This window comes from Chinchilla lanigera, unplaced genomic scaffold (assembly GCF_000276665.1).
Source record: "Chinchilla lanigera isolate Chin_1 unplaced genomic scaffold, ChiLan1.0 scaffold00065, whole genome shotgun sequence".
In the NCBI taxonomy this organism is placed as follows: domain Eukaryota; kingdom Metazoa; phylum Chordata; class Mammalia; order Rodentia; family Chinchillidae; genus Chinchilla; species Chinchilla lanigera.
The window spans coordinates 2,714,146-2,734,189 of NW_004955466.1; the positions used below are offsets into that span (position 1 = coordinate 2,714,146).

At 54.8% G+C, this 20,044-nt stretch overlaps 1 protein-coding gene across 10 annotated transcripts in view; it reads left to right on the forward strand.

Annotated features, from left to right (window-relative positions):
• Positions 1-19,286, forward strand: part of Tmem229b (transmembrane protein 229B) — a 60,466-nt gene extending 41,180 nt beyond the window's left edge. For 2 of the 10 annotated variants that reach the window (XM_013521895.1, XM_005399079.2), the window contains exons 2-3: positions 6,367-6,547; positions 15,828-19,286. In XM_013521895.1, coding sequence (XP_013377349.1) covers positions 15,846-16,340 — 495 coding nt within the window. In that variant the 5' untranslated portion in view covers positions 6,367-6,547; positions 15,828-15,845 and the 3' untranslated portion in view covers positions 16,341-19,286. Of the gene's footprint in view, positions 1-1,046; positions 1,207-5,018; positions 5,158-6,366; positions 6,548-7,831; positions 7,919-12,197; positions 12,214-13,442; positions 13,620-15,824 lie in introns of those variants that run through there. The other 8 variants (XM_013521896.1, XM_005399077.2, XM_005399076.2 and 5 more) reach the window with 8 other exon arrangements.
• Positions 19,287-20,044: the final 758 nt, after the last annotated feature.

Sequence of the window (20,044 nt, forward strand, 5' to 3'; positions counted from 1 at the left end):
TGATGTGTTAACATTGGGTTATTTCAAGGGACTTCTTTTGTGTAAGGATTGAGGGAGAGGAACCTCATTATCATGCCTGTTTGAGAAATTTGGTTGTTATCACTTTAATCTTGATTTCGTAGGGCTGGAGAAGTTTGAACCTGAGCTTAAAGGAGTTTAAGAGAGAGTGCTTCAGCTGTGACTTTTAGCCTAATCTGGTGCGGGACTTAGCTCATAACCTTCACCTCCTGTGATTCACGTTTAATGCTTTTGCTGGTCATCCCAAGGAAAGTCCCAGGATCAGCTCTGATTGGATCAGCTCTGGTTGGAGCACCTCTGATTGGATCAGTCCTGATTGGAGCAGCCCTGATTGGGTCAGCCCTGATTGGGTCAGCCCTGATTGGATCAGCACCTCTGATTGGATCAGCCCTGATTGGGTCAGCCCTGATTGGATCAGCTCTGGTTGGAGCAGCTCTGATTGGAGCAGGCCCATCCCTGGGCCAGTCGCTGAGTCTCGGAAACGTGGCCTGTGACTGGCTAGGCTGGTCCAGTGCTCATGTGCCGCGCGTTGGCCCCTCCGGCCTATTTCTTTCCTTTATAGTTTTGGAGATGGAACCCAGCGCCTCACACATGGCTGTATAAACGTTCTGCCGCTGAGCTGCTTGCCCTTGCTGTTTTTCAAACTGTTTAGCTGTTGCCTAATTCCACGTCTCTTCACTTACTGTTCCTCTGCCTGCTGTCCCCAAAGCGTGGCTTCTTTTCATCCTTCCTGCCTGCCCCCAAAGCGACCTCCTTAAGATGTTTCATACTTGCCCTAGAAGGAGAGTGCCGCTTCTCTCTGTCTCCCATCACACCCTTCCCCCTTTTTTGTGGCATAGTATTAGAAATTCTACATGTGTTACATGGCATTTTTTTGGTCTCCACAGCCTGTGAGCCCCAGGGAGCAGGAACGTTGTCTTATTCACACCTAGTACGGCGCCTGGCGTTCAGGGAATACTACTGAAATTCTATCCCTTGCATAAACAGGACTTCTCAGACAAGGTTCCGTGGTTGTTGGAGATCCCTGGGGCGGCTTGGCTGTAGAAGGCGGTGAGAAGCAGAGCTCTGGTGTCACATTTTGGGCCAATCCAAACCTGACCTCCGAAAGATCCTCTGGGCTTCCTGCCTGCACTGCTGAGGCCACCTAGGGCAGGATCCCTGTTGCTCCTGCAGGCGGGGTGTGCTGAGGTAACCTGCGGGGCCCTGTGGTGAGACACCACACGCCTTCCACTCTGGCTGAGGGGAGGAGGCTTGCTGGTCTCCCGGAGTGAGGATTCTGGGGCCCCCGGCTGCGGCCCTGGGGTCTGCGTAGGGGATTATTGACGGAGGGAGGCGCCGCAGCTCCTCACAGTAACACATGCCTGGCTCTGGGACTGCAGCCAGGCAGCTAATTAGAGAACCCAGCAGCTGTCCAGCCTTTCAGACAGCAAGCCGGCGCTACCTAGTGCCGGGGAGTGGGACGGAGGGAAAGGAAGGAGCAAGGACAGAGACCACCCTCGGGGCGGGTGTAGGAGTCAGAGTTGCAGGGGAGGGCCATTAGAAGGAGTAAGAAGGCAGAGGGGGCCAGACAGGAAGCAGGGAGCAGAGCAGAGGGACAGGGCAGGGTGGCCTCCGAGTGAAACAGAAGGTAGAGGTGAGGGGTCAGGCAGGCTGGGAACGCCAGAGTGCAAGCCGGGCCTCGGAGTGGAAGGACAGAGCCAAGTACAGGGGGGGCCCAGCTGCCATCCTGCCACCCCCATGCCTCCTTGCTCCCCGGGGGACCTGGCCGGACACAGCCTTTCTCCTGGTGGGGGATGGATTTAGAACACTCACCGTCTGTAGCTGAGTGTGGTTACTCCTTGGTTTGGGAAAATGCCAAATTCACTAGCGTTCTGGGCTGGTCATATCACCGGATAAGTAAAAGCAGTTGTTCTGGGTCACGTGGGAAGGACTGGGGGGGCGCTTTGAATACTCAGGGGGCTCCTTAATCGGGCTTTGCTAATGAAGCGCTTAGGCTGAGACCCCTAGTTAGCTTTAGGGTAGGACCAATGACCAGAAGACCAAGTGATCAGGAGATTACAAATTTGGAACTTATAGCCTCATCTAGCAACCAAAAGGTCAGAGGTGAGGGGGCTGAAGATCAAGCTCTATTTGATGTAGCTCAATAGCACAGTCGCCTGCCTTGCAAGAGGAAGGTCCTGAGTTCGATTCCCAGTACCCCCCAAAAAATTGGGCCAGGGATCAAGCTGTATAAAAACTTTTTTGTTTTTGTTTGGTACCGAGGATCAAACTCAGGACCTTGTGCTTGCCAGGCAGGCGATTGTGCTGCTGAGCTGTATCCCCGGCCCTCTGTAAGAACTCTTGGACGAGATCTGATAAACTCTCAGATGCCAAACAGGCAAGTTACATTTACTATGGTGGTAAGCAGCCCCGTGCCCATGCCTTGCCCTATGTATGTCTGCATCTGGTTGTCCAGCAAAGACGCTTGTTTCTGAGTTCTGAGAGCCTCCTGGCAAATTAATCAGACCCAAGAGCGGGTAATGTGCAGCCTGGTTTGCAGCCAGTCAGAAGTGCAGGTGATAACCGACTGCTTGTGATTAGCATCTGTGGTGGGGACAGTCTTGTGAACCTGAGCCCTCAAAATACAGGATCCGCCATCATCTCCGGGCAGATAGGCTCTGAGTTGAAACGAATCCCAGAATACGCAGTTGGTGTCCGCTGGAGAACCGCTGCGTATGCATGTGAGGAAATCTCGCACATCTGGTCAAGAAGTATTGTGTGTGGAGTGTGGGAATATTTTGTTTTTTCCTTTCCTGGGAAACGTGAGGAGGGTTAAGGCTGAGGAGAGTGGGGAAGGAAAGGGATGGTGTTTGCCTGCACACTTCCTGGCTCCAGTCTTTAGTTCCAGGGGGTGGGAGGATTTGGGTTCTGGTCAGAGAAGCAGAGATTTCAATCCTGCAAGCCCAGCTTACCCCAGTTATAGAGGAGAGAAAACGATGCAGGGGGAATTTTCTATCAGCAGCTGCTGGTTAAACCTCTTTGGGAAGTGAAACTTCCTGTGTGAAAGTGGCTGTGCCTTTTGAGAGTGCCCCGGCTGTAGAAGTAACAGAATAGGCATTATTATTCTCTGACCTGCACCCACCCGGCCCTGTCCCTGTGGGAGCCGCAGTGCCTGCTGCAGTGCCTGCCGGGATGCTGGGGATGTCGGTCTCCGCCCCAGCTCTCCTTGCGCGATACTGGACGGAGTCTTCTGTAGTGTCCAGACCCAAGCCACCTGCTCTTGCTTCCCCCACCTCAGTCCATGTGACGGTGCCTGGGGGTGGGAGAAAGGAGCTTGAGCTCCCTTTTTGTTTCCCTGATCTGTCTTGACCCATGTAGGCCCACACTTATGGAGCTTAATGGAAGAGAAGTCCTTCCCGAGAAATTAGACACAGACACCAGACATTACTGAAATGGTTAATTTTGTACAAACCCACGGGCTGTGTCTTCCAAAACTGAAGAATAGATCTGAGTACAAAAGCAGAAATTTAGGGGAGTGTGTATTAGAAAGAAAAAGGAACAAGCTCTTGGAGCTCTTCTGAATAGAAGTCCATTGTGCTTCTCTGTTTGGGCCTTCTGTATGGGACTTGTTTTAAACAGGTGGCTTTTTAAAAGGCATTAGTTATTTAACTGGTTCACAGGAAACTGAGTTAAAAGGAAACTGGTTATTCTGCATTTCTAATGTTTTCTGAGTCTGGTTGAAGTCCCGTGGAAATCCGGTCCTCAGGAGGTAAGGAGGAACTGTCAACTAATTTAGCATATCTTCTTCCTGGGAAGGAAGGTCCTTATCTTGCTCTTTAGTATAGCTTTTATCCTTCTTCTTGTGTTTACCTTTGCATCTCTAAATTTGACTTGGCTGCTTGATTAAGCTCTTTTTATCTTTTTATCACTAGTCTGCGCTAACTGCCACTTACAGTAACTAGACCATACCGCTGCATTACTAGGCTGGGTTAATACGCTGGCTGACTCCATCAGCCAAGAAGTTAGCTGGGTACTTCTCCAGCTTGCTTGTCCATCTGTCCAACAGAAATAGTGTGGCCTCCAGGAATTCACTATGCGGTGACCGGAACACACACACGAAATAATTTTCAGGTGTGACAACATGTGTGGGTGGAAGCAGGGTACAGTCCCTAGAGCAACAGTGAAGGGGTAACCCAGAGGCTGCGTGTGGAGGGAAGGTGTAAACAGCGCCTGGGAGGGTGGAAGGGGGCGGGCTGCCCGGGAAGGCAGCAGATGACCAGGTGGGAAAAGGCAATGGTCCCGGCTCCTCGGAGCTCCAGGAGCCCCTCAGGCATGTTGATGGAGGAGCTGTATGGAGACCTTCAGCTCTGTATTTGCAAAGTAAGTGGCTCACAGGGTGCGTGGGTGGATCGTACTCACTCGTGTGCCTTCAGGATGAGGTTTAGGTGGAAGGCATGCTGTTTAGGGCTGACCAGGACTTGCATCAAATATGTGGATTTGGACAAATCTTGCATCATCGCACGTGTCAGCGTATCTGGCCCTAGGATGGAGGTGCCCCTCTGGCCCTTCATGCCCTCCAGGAGTCCGGAGAGACTCGTGAAGGTGGTAGACCGGAAAAACTCCAAATTCTGCGCGCGTGTCAGTTGCTGTGAGGCTTCTCCGCAGTCACATGCTCTGGTTGCGCAGTCCACAGAGGAGCTTCAGGCCTCTGTCCCCTTGTGGGACGGAGAGTCTGAGGAGGCTGAGGGCAGCTGTGCTCTTGCAGGAGGAGGCCCTGTGCCTGCCGCATCACTTCTCCTCCACCCCCACCAGCACGGGGGTGCGTGGGGCATGTGTCGCCCTTGCAGACGGGGGCGCAGGAGGTGTCCAGCCAGAGGCAGGCAGCAGGAGGGGCCTGCTCTGACCGCTGCAGCTTCATCTTCCAGGCTGCACCTCAGCTGCCCAGCAGCTTCCAGGGCTGACTGCAGCCTGCACACTCTGGCAGGATGTGGTCTTTGGTTTCTGTTTCTCTTTCAACTTGTGCTATTGCTGCTGCGTGACTAGGGCCCGGGGAAGGGGAAGTACCCATGGGGGAACTTGAACTCCTCAGGCCATGCGATCTGGTGTGCTGGTGGCGGGGGTATTGGACGGGCACTTAAGGCTCTTTCTTCCAGGTGGCAGGTACGTTCCAGGGTGGCCGCTGTCCTCCATCGGGCGGCTGGGAGAGGAGGGAGATGAGGCTGAACAGTTGGGGAGGGCAAAGGTCCCTTTCTGTAGATGAGCTGGGCGGGACAAGCCAGGCTGAGCCCGGCAGCCTCACATCTTGTGCTCCTCCGTTTTCTCTGTGCAGAGGCCCGGGGGAAACCTGGGGTCCCCCACAGAAGTACACTCGCATAGGGTGCATCTCAGGTCCCCCCATTCCCCGCCCTCACACGTCTCAGCTCCTCTGCTGCCTCACAGGGGCCCAAAGGGAGAGGCTCTGCTTGGGGAAGATGGTGGAGGGGAGGAAGGTCGAGGCTGATACCTCTGGGTCCACCGTGGAGCAGTGGTGCCGCCTTCCACCCCAGCCACACACCGTTCTCAGCTCCGAGCAGCCACGGAGCTGGCTAAAGCCCCGTCCTTGTGCTGTGCAGATGGTTCTGAGCCGGGGAGTTTCCAGGGAAGCTGCTACAGCTTCATGTTAGAGCAAAACATGTGTCCAGTCTCAGGGAGATTATCAAAACATGTACGTAGGAAAGGGCTTTATAAAGTAAGATTTCAACTGGGCTTGGTGGCACACGCCTATAATTCCAACACTTGGGAGGCTGAGGCAGGAGGATCGCTGCAAATTCTAGGTTAGCTTGGACTACATAGCAAGACTTTGTCTCAAAAAAAAAAACAAAACCCAAGAAAGTAATGTTTATATCAGCTTCTAGCCAGTTGTCAAAGTTAAGAGGAAGGGCCTCAATAATGATAATAGTAAATAATAAAATGGGACAAATATTAGGGTGGTGGATTGCAGGTAGAGGGCTTTAATACACATTGTGTTTATCTGGTTTTCTGTGTTGGTTGTATGTAACACTCAAAATGTTAAAAAAAAGTCCGACATTGTCTGCCTTCCGTGAGGTGAGGTTCTCCACTGCCCTTCATAACTGTGGGGTGAAGGTGAAAGCATTCGTTTGCTCATAATACAGGAAGCCCAGACCCTAAGCCACCCTGGGAATTTCCGGTAACCATCTCAGGCCTTCCTGGATTAACCTGACCGGAGCAGACAAGATGCAGAGAGGAAACGGCAGGCTGCGGGAGAGGGGCCTTGGTCTGATCCCGCTTTGGTTCTGCCTTTCCAGTTGGCCTGGTAGTCTAGGGCTGGGGGTGGATTGAGCTCATGAAGGCCTCCTCTTTTATTCCCAGGGACACATGGAAACCGCCGCCCACCAACCAAGGATCAGCTGAATCCTGGAGCTGATGCTTGCCCACACTGCTGAGAACGGTACCGAGGCCCAGTCTGGCACCAGGACGGAGGTTAAGCTGGGACACTCCTGCACAGGGATCCTGATGTCTATTCTGAGCCACACACGCAAAGCTGTGATAAGTGAGTATGTTTCAGGAACCTGGGGATCACCAGCCTGCCTGCCTTATACCCCACCCTCATGGGCTTAGGCCTGGCCTAGTACTGAACCTGCCTCCTGCCTGAGGATCCAGCAAGGCTACCATTATGGGATGGGAGCGGGTGTTACATATTTTCAGGCTATGTCATTGTGGGAGCCGCATCTTTGAGCTGTGTGGCCTCTAGAAGTTGTTATTGTGGAAATAGGAAATACCTGTTCCCTCTGCTCACCATCTCGGCTAAAGTTTTCCGCTTGGTGGAACATTAGGTGTTGTAATAATGAGCACACAGGCTGTATAGCAATTCGGAAAAACAGTTACGATGAAGTAAGTGAAAATGGCAGATTAGAGCAAGTACGTCATAGTAACATAAAATATACACAGGGAAAGACGGGAGAAGTGATCACGCGGTTAGTTTGGTGTCATTCTGGATGCTTTTCTTTTCTACAGTGCATGGATTGGCTTCTTTTAAAACAATTTAATCTGGTTGTCCAGAGACTGTTCCATTCATAGTGACTTTCTCTAGGATGTGGGATCAGGGGAGGCTTCTGCTTGCTAAGTCATTTCTTCCCATAATGTTTACACTTCACCTGTGAGCACATGCTACTTTAGTAATTGGAAAAACAATACAGATGTTGTAAGAAGAGAGGAGGAGAAAGGCCGAGCCAGCTACTGTTTAATACCTACTGTAATGGTCAGCTTTTCATCACTGTGACAAATACTGGAGAGCAACTAAGAGGAGGAAAGTTATTCTGGCTTGCGGTATTAGAGGGTGCAGTCCATGGTCAGCTGACTCCAAGACAGGAACACCAGGGAGGAAGGATGTGGTGGAGGAAAGCTTCCCACCTCCTGGCAACCAAGAAGCAGATAGAGAGGGAAAGAGCTAGAGAGCACGGGGTCAGGGACCAGACGTGATCCCCAAGGTCACGCCCCCCCCCGCCCACTTCCTTCAACAGCAAGGCCTCATCTCCTGTGTTCATTGCCTCCCAGCAGTGCCTTCCAATTATAATCTCACCAGTAGGTGAATCCAGGGGTGAGACTAGAGCCTTTGTGACCCAGTCACCTTCCCAGAATCCTCCTTCTGACCACATGAGCATATGGGGGAACATTTTACATCTACAGGATGACACCTGCACTTGTCACCAGGCAGGCACATCCCTCCCTGCCTCCTGCTCACAGATGTTGTTAGGTATTATTACCAGGTACCATTCTAAACACTGGTTGCCCAGCAAGTGACTCAAACAAAGCCCCAGGCTTCTTGGATCTTTCATTCTAATCGGAGCGGAAAAGACCGTAAACAATCAGCAAAAGATTGCCAGAAACTGAAAATACCACGAGGAAAATAAGATGGAGAGATGTGAGTGCACAGGGAGTCTGCTTGGGTTTCGGGGGGACCAGAGACGGTCTCAGAGGGGTGACAGCTGAGCCGAGACCCGAATGACCTCAGATGAAGGGCTGAGAAGGACATTTCAGGCGATGCAGAAGGTTCCCAGCCGCTTGTGCCTCCCTGCTGGGATTTGCTTAGAATCTGAATCCCTCTACAGCCCTCTTGTGGAATGGCTGTCTCTGACACTCCGGCTGCTGCCACCCTGGGCAGATGGCTCCGCTGGGCCGCCGCTTGCACGCCCTGCTCTTGGCTGGCATCAGCATAGGACAGATCTGAGATTTACAGACCGGGGCGGGTGGGCAGTAAAAGAGGCTGTGGATGGTGTGTGCTGGTGAGGGGTCTTTGAATAGCCACTGAGGCCCTGAGGGGTAGTGCTGCCATGGTCCTGCAAAGGTCGGCCTTGACCCTGGAGGACTTTTGTGTGGATCCTGCCAGAATTTGGCCCGAGGGATAGGCTGAGAGCCTGGACAATACTAACATACAGTTCTGAGCTTCACTGATGATCCTCCTAGAGTTATGCACCCTTTCTACTTCTAGTTGTTTCTCTAGATGCCATCCATTCCAGACTTCCAGGAACAGAAACTTGGAAAATGGTAGAGGAACCTTTTTTTTTTTTTTAATATACTGGCTATTGAACTCACGACCTTGCACTTGCCAGGCAGGCGCTGTGCCGCTGAGCAATCTTCCCGGCCCAAGGTAGAGGAAGCTTAGTCAGTCTCCAGGGCAGTGCAGCGTGCTGATGAGGGGTGAAGAATCTGGAGCTGGACTTGTGGGGTTTGAATCCCAGCTTTGCCTTTTATACTTGCAAGAACATAAGCTACTTGTTTAGCCTGTCTCTGCCTCACTTTCCCTATCTGTAAAATGGGCTTGAGGGCAATCTAATACATGGAAAGTGCTGAGAAGAGTGTGGTTGTTAGTATTGTTATGACTTGGGAGGTAGGGGGAGGGCTTCCGAGGGCCTTCAGCATCACGGATCCCAGGGACTGACCCTGAGGGGTGCCCACAGTGAAAGGGGGGAAGCTCAGTGGCCTCTGAGCCAGCCAGTGGTATTTCCCTCCACATGTTTTCCTCAGGTCCTGAAGGAAGCCTGTGTTTTCCTCCTCTGCACGTGATGCCCACCTGGGAAGCCTGGGAGGTGAATGGGGTGAGAGAAGGTTGGCCCGGCCTGGCCGCATGGCCGGAGGGTCCTGATCTTCTAGCAAGATGCTTCTCTGGACAAAAAGTCCTCAAGTCATCATGTTATGGCACCAGACTTCCTGGAATAGGTTGAGAGTTTTTGGCAAAGCCAAGGGCAGTCATTCCATCTGGCCTCGTCTGCAGGCTGTTTAGTCTCACTTCACCCTGTCCACTGCCCGCTCTGTCCTTAGCTACCCTGTGAAGAGCTCAGCAGGCTTTGAGGGCAGCAGGTGAGGTGCTCGTAGGGAGCAAGACACTGAGAGCCGGCTCCTCCTCCTCAGCGCTGTCCCCCTGGAGGGTGGCGCTCTGCCCCTGACAAGTCACCTTGAGTTCTGCCCCTTACAAGGACACCGCGTTCCCCGGCTCTTCATCCGTGAGCATGAGCATTCATCCTCCTACAGTTGAGTGCACTTTCCCCAAACCCGGCTGGCGAAACCGTCTCCTGCTCTCCAGCTGTTCCCCTCGTGTGTCCCACCCTACCTCACTCTCCTCCTTCCTCTCCCTCGAATTTTTTTCCCTGACGTCACAGCCCTCAGGATAGCTGTGCTGTCACGAGGAGAAAGGCCGACGTCTGCGAGCTGCTGGTTCTTGCTGCTGCAGGCTTTCTCAGGGCTCTGACTCCAGGGCTGAGCAGGCAGGGATTTGGAAGGAGCCCAGGGACAAAGGAGGCTGAGCAGGGAAAAGTAGCCAGGGCGGGGAGTAGGGGCCTATTCGGCTCAGCAGAGGGTGGCTCAAAGTTACACGGCTCCCGCGATGATAAGGTATGGGGTTGCGGAGTGGAGCTCTGATTATGCACCCCAGGCAGAGGCCCCGCCTCCCACCTCATGTCGCCCCCCGTGGGGAGCTACTTTCCAGCCAAGGACTCTCTGTCTTTCCTTTGTCTTTACCGTCTCCTGCCCCCAGCGAGTCCTGCAGTTGGCCCCATTTGTCTGTCTGCTGTGGACCTGCTGCGCTGTCCTAGCGCAGCCATTGGACAAGGGCTGCCTTTCTTTGGGTGTGCTTCCCACCGCCTGCCCGAAACAGAATCCAGGTCCGAGGCTCCCCGTCCTCCCCTTCCACCTCTCTTCTGCGGTTTGGCCTCTTTCAGCGGGGGTTCCTCTCTCCCTTTGATGGCTGCTCCTTTCATCTCGCCTCTGCTGACAGGGCTTTGGGGTCCAGCGCTTTTCACCTGGGAAAGGCTGGAGTCTCTGGCTTCACCACTGTCGGCTGCCCAGGCAGATTAGATCAGAGGGAAGGAGTGCGGGGTTTAAAAGTCAGCTGGACCCTGGCCCGAGCCAGGCCGATGTAGGAAAACACTTCTGAGTGGAGGCCGCTTCCCCCTGCCCAGGAGAGCCAGGGCTTTCTGTGTGCAGGCGGTGGACAGACCATCGTGCAGAAGGGCCTGCGCTGGGCTGCACAGCCCAATGGTCTCTGGACCGCTGCACCTGAGCCGCCTGCCTCAGCGTCTCTCAGTCCCTCCTGTGTCCCTACAGCCCGAGTGTGTTCCCTCACCTGGGGAAGGACAGTTCTGGATAAAGTGCAGGCGTGGAGGTTGTGCTGGGAACGCTCATCTTCTCTCTGTACCCTCTTTTCCACAGACCCTCAGGGGGCTGGTTCTGAGGCCTTTCTCCTTGAGCTTGGCCTCGTCGGCCCAGGGAAGCTGGCCGCTCGCACTTGTTCTCTAGGCTGCGTGTGGGGGATCGTGCCCCCTCGAGAGTGCTGTGTGTACCCACAGCGTCTCCCAGCTCAGGAGGTGGTCTGCTTGGCAGGGAAGGCTGCCCCAAGGCTGGGGAGGGCAGGGGCACCATGACCCAGCGCAGGAAGGAGGTGGCCCTCAAAAGCGTAGGGTCTGTCCAGAGCCGGGAAAGAGCAGCCTCCCTTCTGGAGGGCCTGCAGTATTCAGGTAGTGAGTGTGTATATGAGCTCATTCACCTTCGCAGTAGCTGCGGGTGTTACTCTGACTGCCCTTATTTTACCAATAAGGAAACTGAGGCATGGAGCAATCAGGTTATTGGTCTTTCTTTTTTCTTTGCAGCACTGTTGATGGAACCCAGAGGTACTGTACCTCTGTGCTGTGTTTTTTGAGGCAGGGTCAAGTTAAGTTGCCCAAGTGACCTCAAACTTGGAATCCTCCTGCTTCAGCCTCCCAGAGTGCTGGGATTACAGTGATGCATGATTATCCCCCATGAGCAAACTTTTTTTTTTTTTTTTGCAGTGCTAGGGATCAAACTCAGGGCCTACCACTGAGCTTCACCCCCATCCCAAAACAAGCATTTTTAACACTTTTACAAAGCGTACACTTGGTTGATAGGAAGAATTTTAGAGTACAGAGAAAAATATAAATAAGATTCATGTATAATAAGTAAGAAGGTCGTTGGCCAATTTCTTGCATATTTACATTGATGGATGGTGTTTTTGCACAATCAAAGTCATATTAAATACTCAGTTTTGAATCCTGCCTTTTTCTCTTAATATTACATGAAGTTTTCCTAAAGCGGCTACTAGTGGCGGCCTCAGATGAAGCAGAGCAAAGCTGAATACTAACTTCCCTGCACAGCAGTGCAGATTGGACAGTCGTAGAGGAGGGTTTGGTGTTTGGGTCCGTGGTGGGGCACAGAGGAGGCAAAGGTGGCAGGTGGGAAGGACAGCCCTGGGAGCAAAGGTCCAGAAGACAGCCCCGGGGCAGAGTGCGACGTACAGGGCGCTGCCGGCCGTCCCTAGGGAATGTAGATGCCGAAGATCCACCAGTGGGCTTTAAGTGGAGAGAAACATCAGATGGGCATAGAAATTGCTCTTTGGAGGGGCAGGAGGTTTGAGACAGGGTCTCCCTACGTAGTCCAAGTTGGCTTTCAACTGTACGTAGCCCACACTGGCTTTGAACTTGCAATCCTCCTGCCTCAGCTTCCTGAGTGCTGAGATTACAGACGTCCATCCCTACAGTCAGCTGAAAGATCGCTCTTTCGAGACACCCTGGGTCACGTGATTTGAACGGGAAGAGAGCTGGGCGAGGCGAGATGCTATCTAGGTGAGACACAGGGAGGGCCGCGCCAGAGCAGCAGCAGGGAGAAGAGTGGACTGAAGAGGAGGTGGCTCTCGAGGAGCTGTAAGAGGTAGAAAGGGCGTGAATGTGTGCTTTGCTGGGTGATTTGGTTTGGCCCGTGAGCTGTTAGTGAGCCTGACTTAGCTAGAGCCTTTTGAAAAATGGGGCTGTCATTTTTCTGCCTCGGTCTCCTGAATGCGTGAGGTTTTTCTTAAAAATTAATTTTTTTTTGTCTTTTTGAGACAGGGTCTCGCTATGTAGTTCAGGCTGGCCTTGAGCTCACCTTGTAGCCCAGGCTGGCCTCAAACTCGCAGCGATCCTCCTGCCTCAGCCTCCCGAGTGCTGGGATTACCGGCGCGCACCACCACACCCGGCAATATTTTTAAAAGATTGAACTGATTTGTGGTAGTTGTCCATGTATGTATGGGGTACAGGATCACATTTCAGTACATGTACACAGTGTGTGATGACCAATTGGGGTGATTGGTATATCCATTGCCTTAAGCATTTATCACTTCTTTGATAGCATTTAAAGTCCTCTCTACTATTTTGAAATGTACAACTAGTTGTGCTTAAACACAGCTAACCTAATATGCTATGGAATATTAGAAGTTGTTCATTATTTCTCCTCTCCAGCCGCAGCCCTGTACCACTAACCGCCCTCTCTCCCTTCCCCGCTTGGCCAGGCTTGGGAAGCACCTGTGCGGCGGGGCTGCACCTGCCTCCACCTCACCGTGAGGCAACTGTCTGATGGAGATTATGTGTGTCCGCCCTAGTCTGCTGCGCCAGGGTGGAGGACGAGAGACTGGGGCAACAGAGCCGCCCTGCCCACCTTCCCCAGCCCAGCGCAGAGCCGAGCGCTCGTGACTCAGCCTCACGATCAAGGGCAGCTGGTATCCGCCAGCTCACAGGCGCAGGAGCTGCAGTAGTAAATGAGAGGCGATTCAGGCCATCAGGCTTGGGGATGTTTGTTAGGGGGCAATTGTGAACCGATTGAGAAATGCCCTTGTCCTTGTGCTGAATGCTAACTATGTGCTGGGCACGGGGCCAGGCCCTGGGGATACCACGCTGAACCAGACAGACAGGTCCTTACTCTCGGGAGCTCAGGTTCGAGTGGGGAAGTGGCCCAGGCCTCTGGCTTGTGACTGGGCGCATGGTACCACCATTAGTCAGGGCGGAGTCAGAGGAGGCAAACAGGTCTGGGTGAAAGATAAGCAGTTTGGCTTAGGAGAGAAGTTTGAGGTGTCAGTGAGACATTTAGGGGAGGTGTCCAGGAAAGAGAGGCATATATAGGGGTGGAGCAGAGGACCCAGCTCTGTACCGCAAGTTGTCAACACAGTATAACAAAATAACCTGTGGAAGCTCAGAAGAGAGAATTAGCGGCGAGGGAGAGGAGAGATTTTGTTCTCAAGATCACCGTGCGCTGGGTTTGTGCTTGTGGACGGAGAGGACGAATAAGATCTTCAAAGTATGGAGGTGAGGCAGCGGGTGGACAGTGAGGGTGTGGCTGAGCAGGCAGACTGGGAGAGATCACAGAGAGTCTTGAATGCCGGACCAAAGATGAGATGCTACTGCACTGGAGGAGGGAGCCACTGAATGTGTCCAAGTGGGAGGGTGGCTGGAGGGACTCGTGTCTAGGAGCTGGGCAACAGCGCGATGAATTTTGAAGTAGAATTCAAGAAGTTGGTTCTTGTCTGAGGTCTTCCACTTACTGGCCCTGGGATAGTGCCCAAACGATGCCCCCTCTCTGAGCCCCATCTGCCTCCCCTATAATGTGGGAGCAAAGCTGGGCGTGGTGGCTCACACCTGTAATACCAGCTCTCTGGGAGGCGGAGGCAGGAGGAACCCAGTTTGAACTCAGCCTGGGCAACTTTGCAATTTAGCAAGACCCTGTTTCAGTATTTAAAAAGGGCTAGGGATGTAATTCATTGCAAAGGTCCTGGGCCAATCCACAGGACAGAAAAAAAAAGTGGGAGTAAACCTACTTGCCCTTCAAATGAATCCTAATAAGAGCCAGTGAGACGAAGTGCTAGGAGAACACAGAGCCATGCCCAGGGCAGGCAGTGGGTAGGTACGATGGCCGTGTGACAGTGCTGGCTGGAAGGTGACAGACAGGAGGTGAACTGCCTCTCCCACCTCATTCACCTCCGTTCCCAGTCCCACCTCGGAGAGGTGATTGGCAGATGTCAAGCCAGGTGCCCACTGGCAGCTGGCAGAGCTTCCCATTCTTCATGCCACCCGAGCTCTTCCCCTACCGCCCTCTGTAGAAACAGGACACATCACTGAGAGAGGCCTGGGCCAGGGACTGCCAAGCAGGGCTGTCTCACAGCCTCTGCCCGCCGGAGTTCCCAGGCTCATCATGGCACGAGGGCGCATACATCAAAAGCTCACAGCCCGCTGGTTCCCTTCCATGTGGAACCAAATACCACAACTCCATGTAACATGGCTGTTCAAGTGTGGCTGCAGGGACACGCCGCTTTAGGTGCCGGGATGGCCATTACTGAGAAAATGGCAAACGCGAGCACTGACCAGATGTGGAGCAACTGGAGGCCTGGGCGTGGCGGCTGGGAATGTAAAATGTGAACAGTGGGGCAGTTCTTCAGAAGTGAGCCGTGGAAATTCCATAGAAGTGATTCCACTTCTGGGTATAGACCCCAGACACTCAGAAGCGGGCTCTCCAAGAGATGCTTGTGCGCCTGTATTCGCAGCAACATTATTCATTCACAGGCGTGGAGAAAGGTGGAAGCAATCCTGAGCAGGGGAATGGGCTACCGCGTGTGCTCTGTACAGCCAGTGGGATTTACTCAGCCATAGAAAGGAAGGGCATTCAGACCCACGCTACAGCGTGGATGACCCCCGAGAACACTGAGTGAGACACAAAAGAACAAACACTGTAATTCTACTCATTCGGGGTACCCAGGGTAGTCAAGTTTATGGAGACAGAAAGAAGGTTGCCAGGAGCTGGGGGAAGGGGGCATGAGGTGTTCCTTTCTGTTTGGGATGATGAGAAGTTTTCTGGAGGTGGCAGGTGGTCATGGTCACAGAACAACGTGAATGTTCTAATGCCACTGGAGTATACGCTTAAAATGGTTACAGTGAGCCGGGCATGGTGGCGCACGCCTGTAATCCCAGCACACCAGAGGCTGAGGCAGGAGGATCCTTTTGAGTTCGAGACCAGCCTGGGCTAAAAAGTGAGCTCAAGGCCAGCCTGAACTGCATAGCGAGACCCTGTCTCAAAAAGACAAAAAAAAAGAAAAATGGTTACAATGATATTTGTTATGCATATGTCACCATACAGAGAGGCAAAAGTGCTGGGTTGCTTAGATCTCAGAAATAAGAGAGCCATGGAACTGTCTGAGAAGAAATGGGTGCGAGATGGGGTCCCCGAGAGACGGGCCTGGTGAGAAATCAGCTGGTGGTTCAGGAGCGGGGTGACTGGCAACCCAGCACAACCTGCTCTTCAGTGACCGCAGGTAATCAAAAAGACCTATTGGGGGTGCGGAGATCTAGCTCAGTGGCACAGCGCCTGCCTGGCAAGCGTGAGGTCCTGAGTTCAATTCCTGGTACCACCCCCCCAAAAAAAGGAAAGAGCTATAGGATGTAGTAGACATGCCAAGAAGAAAGGTCGAGGAGGTTTGGGGGCTCCCTCGTCCCTCACCTGCTCATCCTTTGTGTCCCCAGCAGCAGGCCCCAGCCAGCGCCATGGCTTCTGCGGAGCCCCTGACGGCGCTGTCCCGCTGGTACCTGTACGCCATCCACGGCTACTTCTGCGAGGTGATGTTCACGGCGGCCTGGGAGTTCGTGGTGAACTTTAACTGGAAGTTCCCGGGCGTCACGAGCGTGTGGGCCCTCTTCATCTACGGCACCTCCATCCTCATCGTGGAGCGCATGTACCTGCGCCTGCGGGGCCGCTGCCCGCTCCTGCTGCGCTGCCTCATCTACACGCTCTGGACCTACCTGTGGGAGTTCACCACCGGCTTCATCCTGCGCCAGTTCAACGCCTGCCCCTGGGATTACTCCCAGTTCGACTTCGACTTCATGGGCCTCATCACCCTGGAGTACGCCGTGCCCTGGTTCTGCGGGGCGCTCATTGTGGAGCAGTTCGTCATCCGCAACACCCTTCGCCTCCGCTTTGACAAGGACGCCGAGCCCGGCGGCCCCGTGGCCCTGGCCAATGGCCATGTCAAGACTGACTGAGTAGGGAGGTGGGTGGGGGAGGGCTGGGGGTCTCGCGCGGAAGCCATGGACAAAGGGACCAAGCTGGCAGCGTTGCCCGTTCTATTTAGCACAGCCCTGCCCCAGGAGGGCGCACACAGCCCCATACCCTCCGTGGGGGGGTGGTGTTGGGGGCCCAGGTGTCGAGGCTACAGAGGGACACTGGGAAGGGTCCCTGGATCCCCAGCGCCCGGGGCTGGCGGCAGGAGCCGTGTGGCTGGGCAATGCCTGGACTGCATGATGACCTAGGAAGCGACAGGTCCTGTCCTGACTGGGGCACACTGCCCGTGGGCCGAAGGTGAGAGACCAGGTCCGCCGAGGTTTTGGGCTGCTGCTGCGGCCCCCTCCCTCCCTCTCACCCGGACTTAGCTGGGCTTTGGCTGGTTCCGTTCGGCAATATTCAGGTGCTTGCTTGCAACCAATACCTCCCCGGGGGCCTGCTGAGCTGCAGCCTAAGAGAGGCCCTGCAGCCGCCCAGCTGCACGGCAGGAGTGCTGGTCTGCAGGCGCTGGGAACCTTCCCCTGGCTCTGCTCCCCTCCCCCAGGGCCCACGCTGCTCCCTTGGCCTTCTGGGGGCCCCCGTGGTGCTGGAATTCCCACCAACCTTGGGCTTTTGGAGGTTTCAGTCCCCGTGTGTTCGGTGGTGTTTCCCCCTTTCTGCCTTTACCACTAGCAGCCCTTATCCGTGTCGGTCACCACCCCTGCCCCATCCCCAGCTCCCTAGCCCACAGGGCGGCAGCCGGGGCGGAGCCCTGAGACAGACCCTGCCGGCCCTCTTGCGGCCTCCGCTCCTCCCGCTGGCCTGATGGCTGGGAGGGCCTGAGTTCGGCCTCCCCAGCTCTGGTCTGGTGGACTCTTGGCAGTGTCCCACCGCTGCAAGGACCCTGCTCAAAGCAAATAGTGGCCCCCAGAGCACAGTTGGCCCAAGGGGCAAATAAGTACAATGGGGAGAGAGGCAGAGCTCTAGACCCTATTTGCCTCTCCTGGTTTATTTTCAAGCCAGTGGGGCAAAGTAGCTTTCTAGGGGATGGAGGGTCGCCAGGGCTGGAGCTCCGTGGAGGATGAGAAAGAAAAAGAGGACCAGGGAAGGCGCTTTGGAGCCTTCCTCACGGGAAGAAGGGGTCCGTTCTGGTTCTACCATGGCCCCAGCTCTGCAGCGAAACCTCAGGGCTGCCCCTCCCCCTGCCCGTCCTGGCAAGGCTGACCCTTTGAGCTTGCGCCTCAAGTAGTGTTACCCTGCCGCACTCGTGGTCATCTTCCTCCTAGTGGTCTCCCTTTCCCCGTGACCGGTCTGTCTGGCTCCATCCGCCACCCTCCACAGGGAGGGACCCAGCAAAAAGTGGACCACCCTGCCGGACATGGTCTCCTCTTGACCACACTAGGACTGAGGTAGGAATTAGCCTTCCCTTTCTTGTAGAGCATTAAAAAGTGACAGTACCACCTGCGGAGCATCTCCTCTTCCTTGTTGGCTGCTACACCTGGAGTGGATGCCAGCACCAGCCAGGTAACAGCACCAGGTGACAGATGCGACCTGAGAGAAGAGAAAGGCTTAGACACCCAGCTTCTAGTGGCGTTTTCCTGCCGCTCCAAGCCTCGGGGAAGGAGGCTTGGCGTTTTCCCAGCCGTTTCCTGAGCCGGCTTCTCCAGTGGCAAACTCCGGTCTGTGGCGGCTCACCCTGCCTACCTTAGATTTTGTTAAGGCCTCAGTCACAGGGCTTTGAGGACTGCGGAGTGTCAGGGGTGGATTGCTTTCCGCCTTTAGGTGGGAGGAGTCCCTCTTCCTGCTGGGCCGTCAGCTCCTTGGTACCTTCCCGTAGCTCCATGTTGCCAGTCGTCTGTGCCCTGACAACCCCCCCCCCCCGTCACCCACCTTCACATCCCCCTTCTACGAAGGAACCCAGTCGCCAGCTTGCTGAGGTTGCCCAGAAGAAGACCTCCTGAGCTGTCAGCCACGGTGTGGCCTTCAGCGGCCTGCCTGGCTGCGCTCCTGCTGATGTGGCCTGTGTGGGCATTCCCAGGCACCGTTTCCTCTCCGGGCCCTGCAGGTCCCAAGTGCGAGAGTTCCTGGAGTGAACGTGCATGCCTGGCAGCGTTCTGCATTGTGGTCCTCCTTCATCTAGGTGCCCTGTTGCCCCAGCGGCCCTTCATAGGGCGAAGAGCCCCCAGCTCAGGGAGGCTGCGGCCTGTGACCTGACCCCAGGACCTACAGGTTCGGATGTCACGAGAGGCAGCCAGACGTCAAACTCGTGTTTTTTGTGGTATCTTCAGAGCCCCGATCCCTTAGTGCCCAGGGCTCAGGTCCGGAGTAACTCCAGCCGGCCAGGCCGTGGGGCTGCTGGCAGGGAGCGTGCTGGCTGCCGCTGAGCCCCTGGCACCCTGCGCCTCTGTGCTGGCCGTGGCAGCTCTGTGAGCCGCAGAGCGCAAGTGTGCTGCCCTGCATGGTTCAGCTGCTTGGGACGTCCGCCAGGCTTCCTGTGCCCTGTCCCCTCCTCAATGCCACTGAGTTTCAATGGCCCTTGCTTATTCTTAGCAATAATACCTGGGGAGTGCCCACGACGCCCTTTTGCCCTGGTCCCCGCTCTACATGGGTCTCCCGGGCAGGCCACTGCTGAGTGGGACGACTCGTGCGAGGACCTGCACTTATGAAGCTCTGGGCTGTGCAGACACTCGCGCGGGCAGGCAGGTACAGGGGACGTCAGCCCTTGAGCTGTGACGGAGGCAGGGAGAGAGCCGTCCATCCTGAAGCTGCCCAGACCTGGAGGCGCTGCAGGCCCCAGCTTTGAAATGGGTGGACTGTCTTCCAATCCGGCGGCTCTCGAGAAAGACACACGACTGGCTTGTGTGTGCATTGCCTGCTGTGTCTCCATTGGTCTCTGTCTCTTCCTTTTCATATGTGTGCACATAAAATATACCGGTGTTCATGTTCCAGGACTGGCTCCGACCCATCTCGTGGAATGCGGAGCCCCTTTCCCAGGTCCGTCCCACCCTGGCATGGCACCACCCCAAACCTGGACAGCTGCTGGGAGGGGAGGCCGTCGGACACTTCTGCCAGTCCTTTTCACTCTACCCCGCTGTGCCCCTGCCCTTGGGGGGCAGAATCTGGTCCAGGCCTCTTGTCCCTATCCACATGGTGAGTGTGGACCCCCGAGACAGCAAGCAGGTTGGATCCACCAGCCTCAGAGACGAACCCCCTCTGGAACACACTGGTCATGACGTGGGACCTCCCCGAGGGTGGGAAACCCTGAAGGAGGTCCTAAAAGGCCAGGGCCCCCTTGTGTGGCACTGCAAGGGCTGCTGTCAAGAAAAAGCTCTGCGCTCCTCCCTGCCCCTCTGCTCTCCCCGCAGCGTCTTTGGTGGGAGTGCAGCCTCCCCTGGTTGTGTACCTCTGCTCTCTCCAGCTCCCCTGCCCGCGTGTCCCACCAAGCCTACTCTCCTACTTGAAGAGGATGGAGGGTTTAGAAATTGCTCAGTCTGCTCCACCCACCCTGAACCTTCGTGCCAGAGCTAAGCTACAGAACGTGGCAGGGTGCTTTCTAACTCAGCAGCAAGGCCCTCTGCACCCCTCTCCCCATGCTTCCTTGAAGGTATTCATTTCTTTGAAAGCTTTCTCCTTTTTGAAAATGAACTAAAATAAAGCCACAGCAGTCATTTACACGTCAGTATGAACAAGTCCTTAAGGCAGTTCT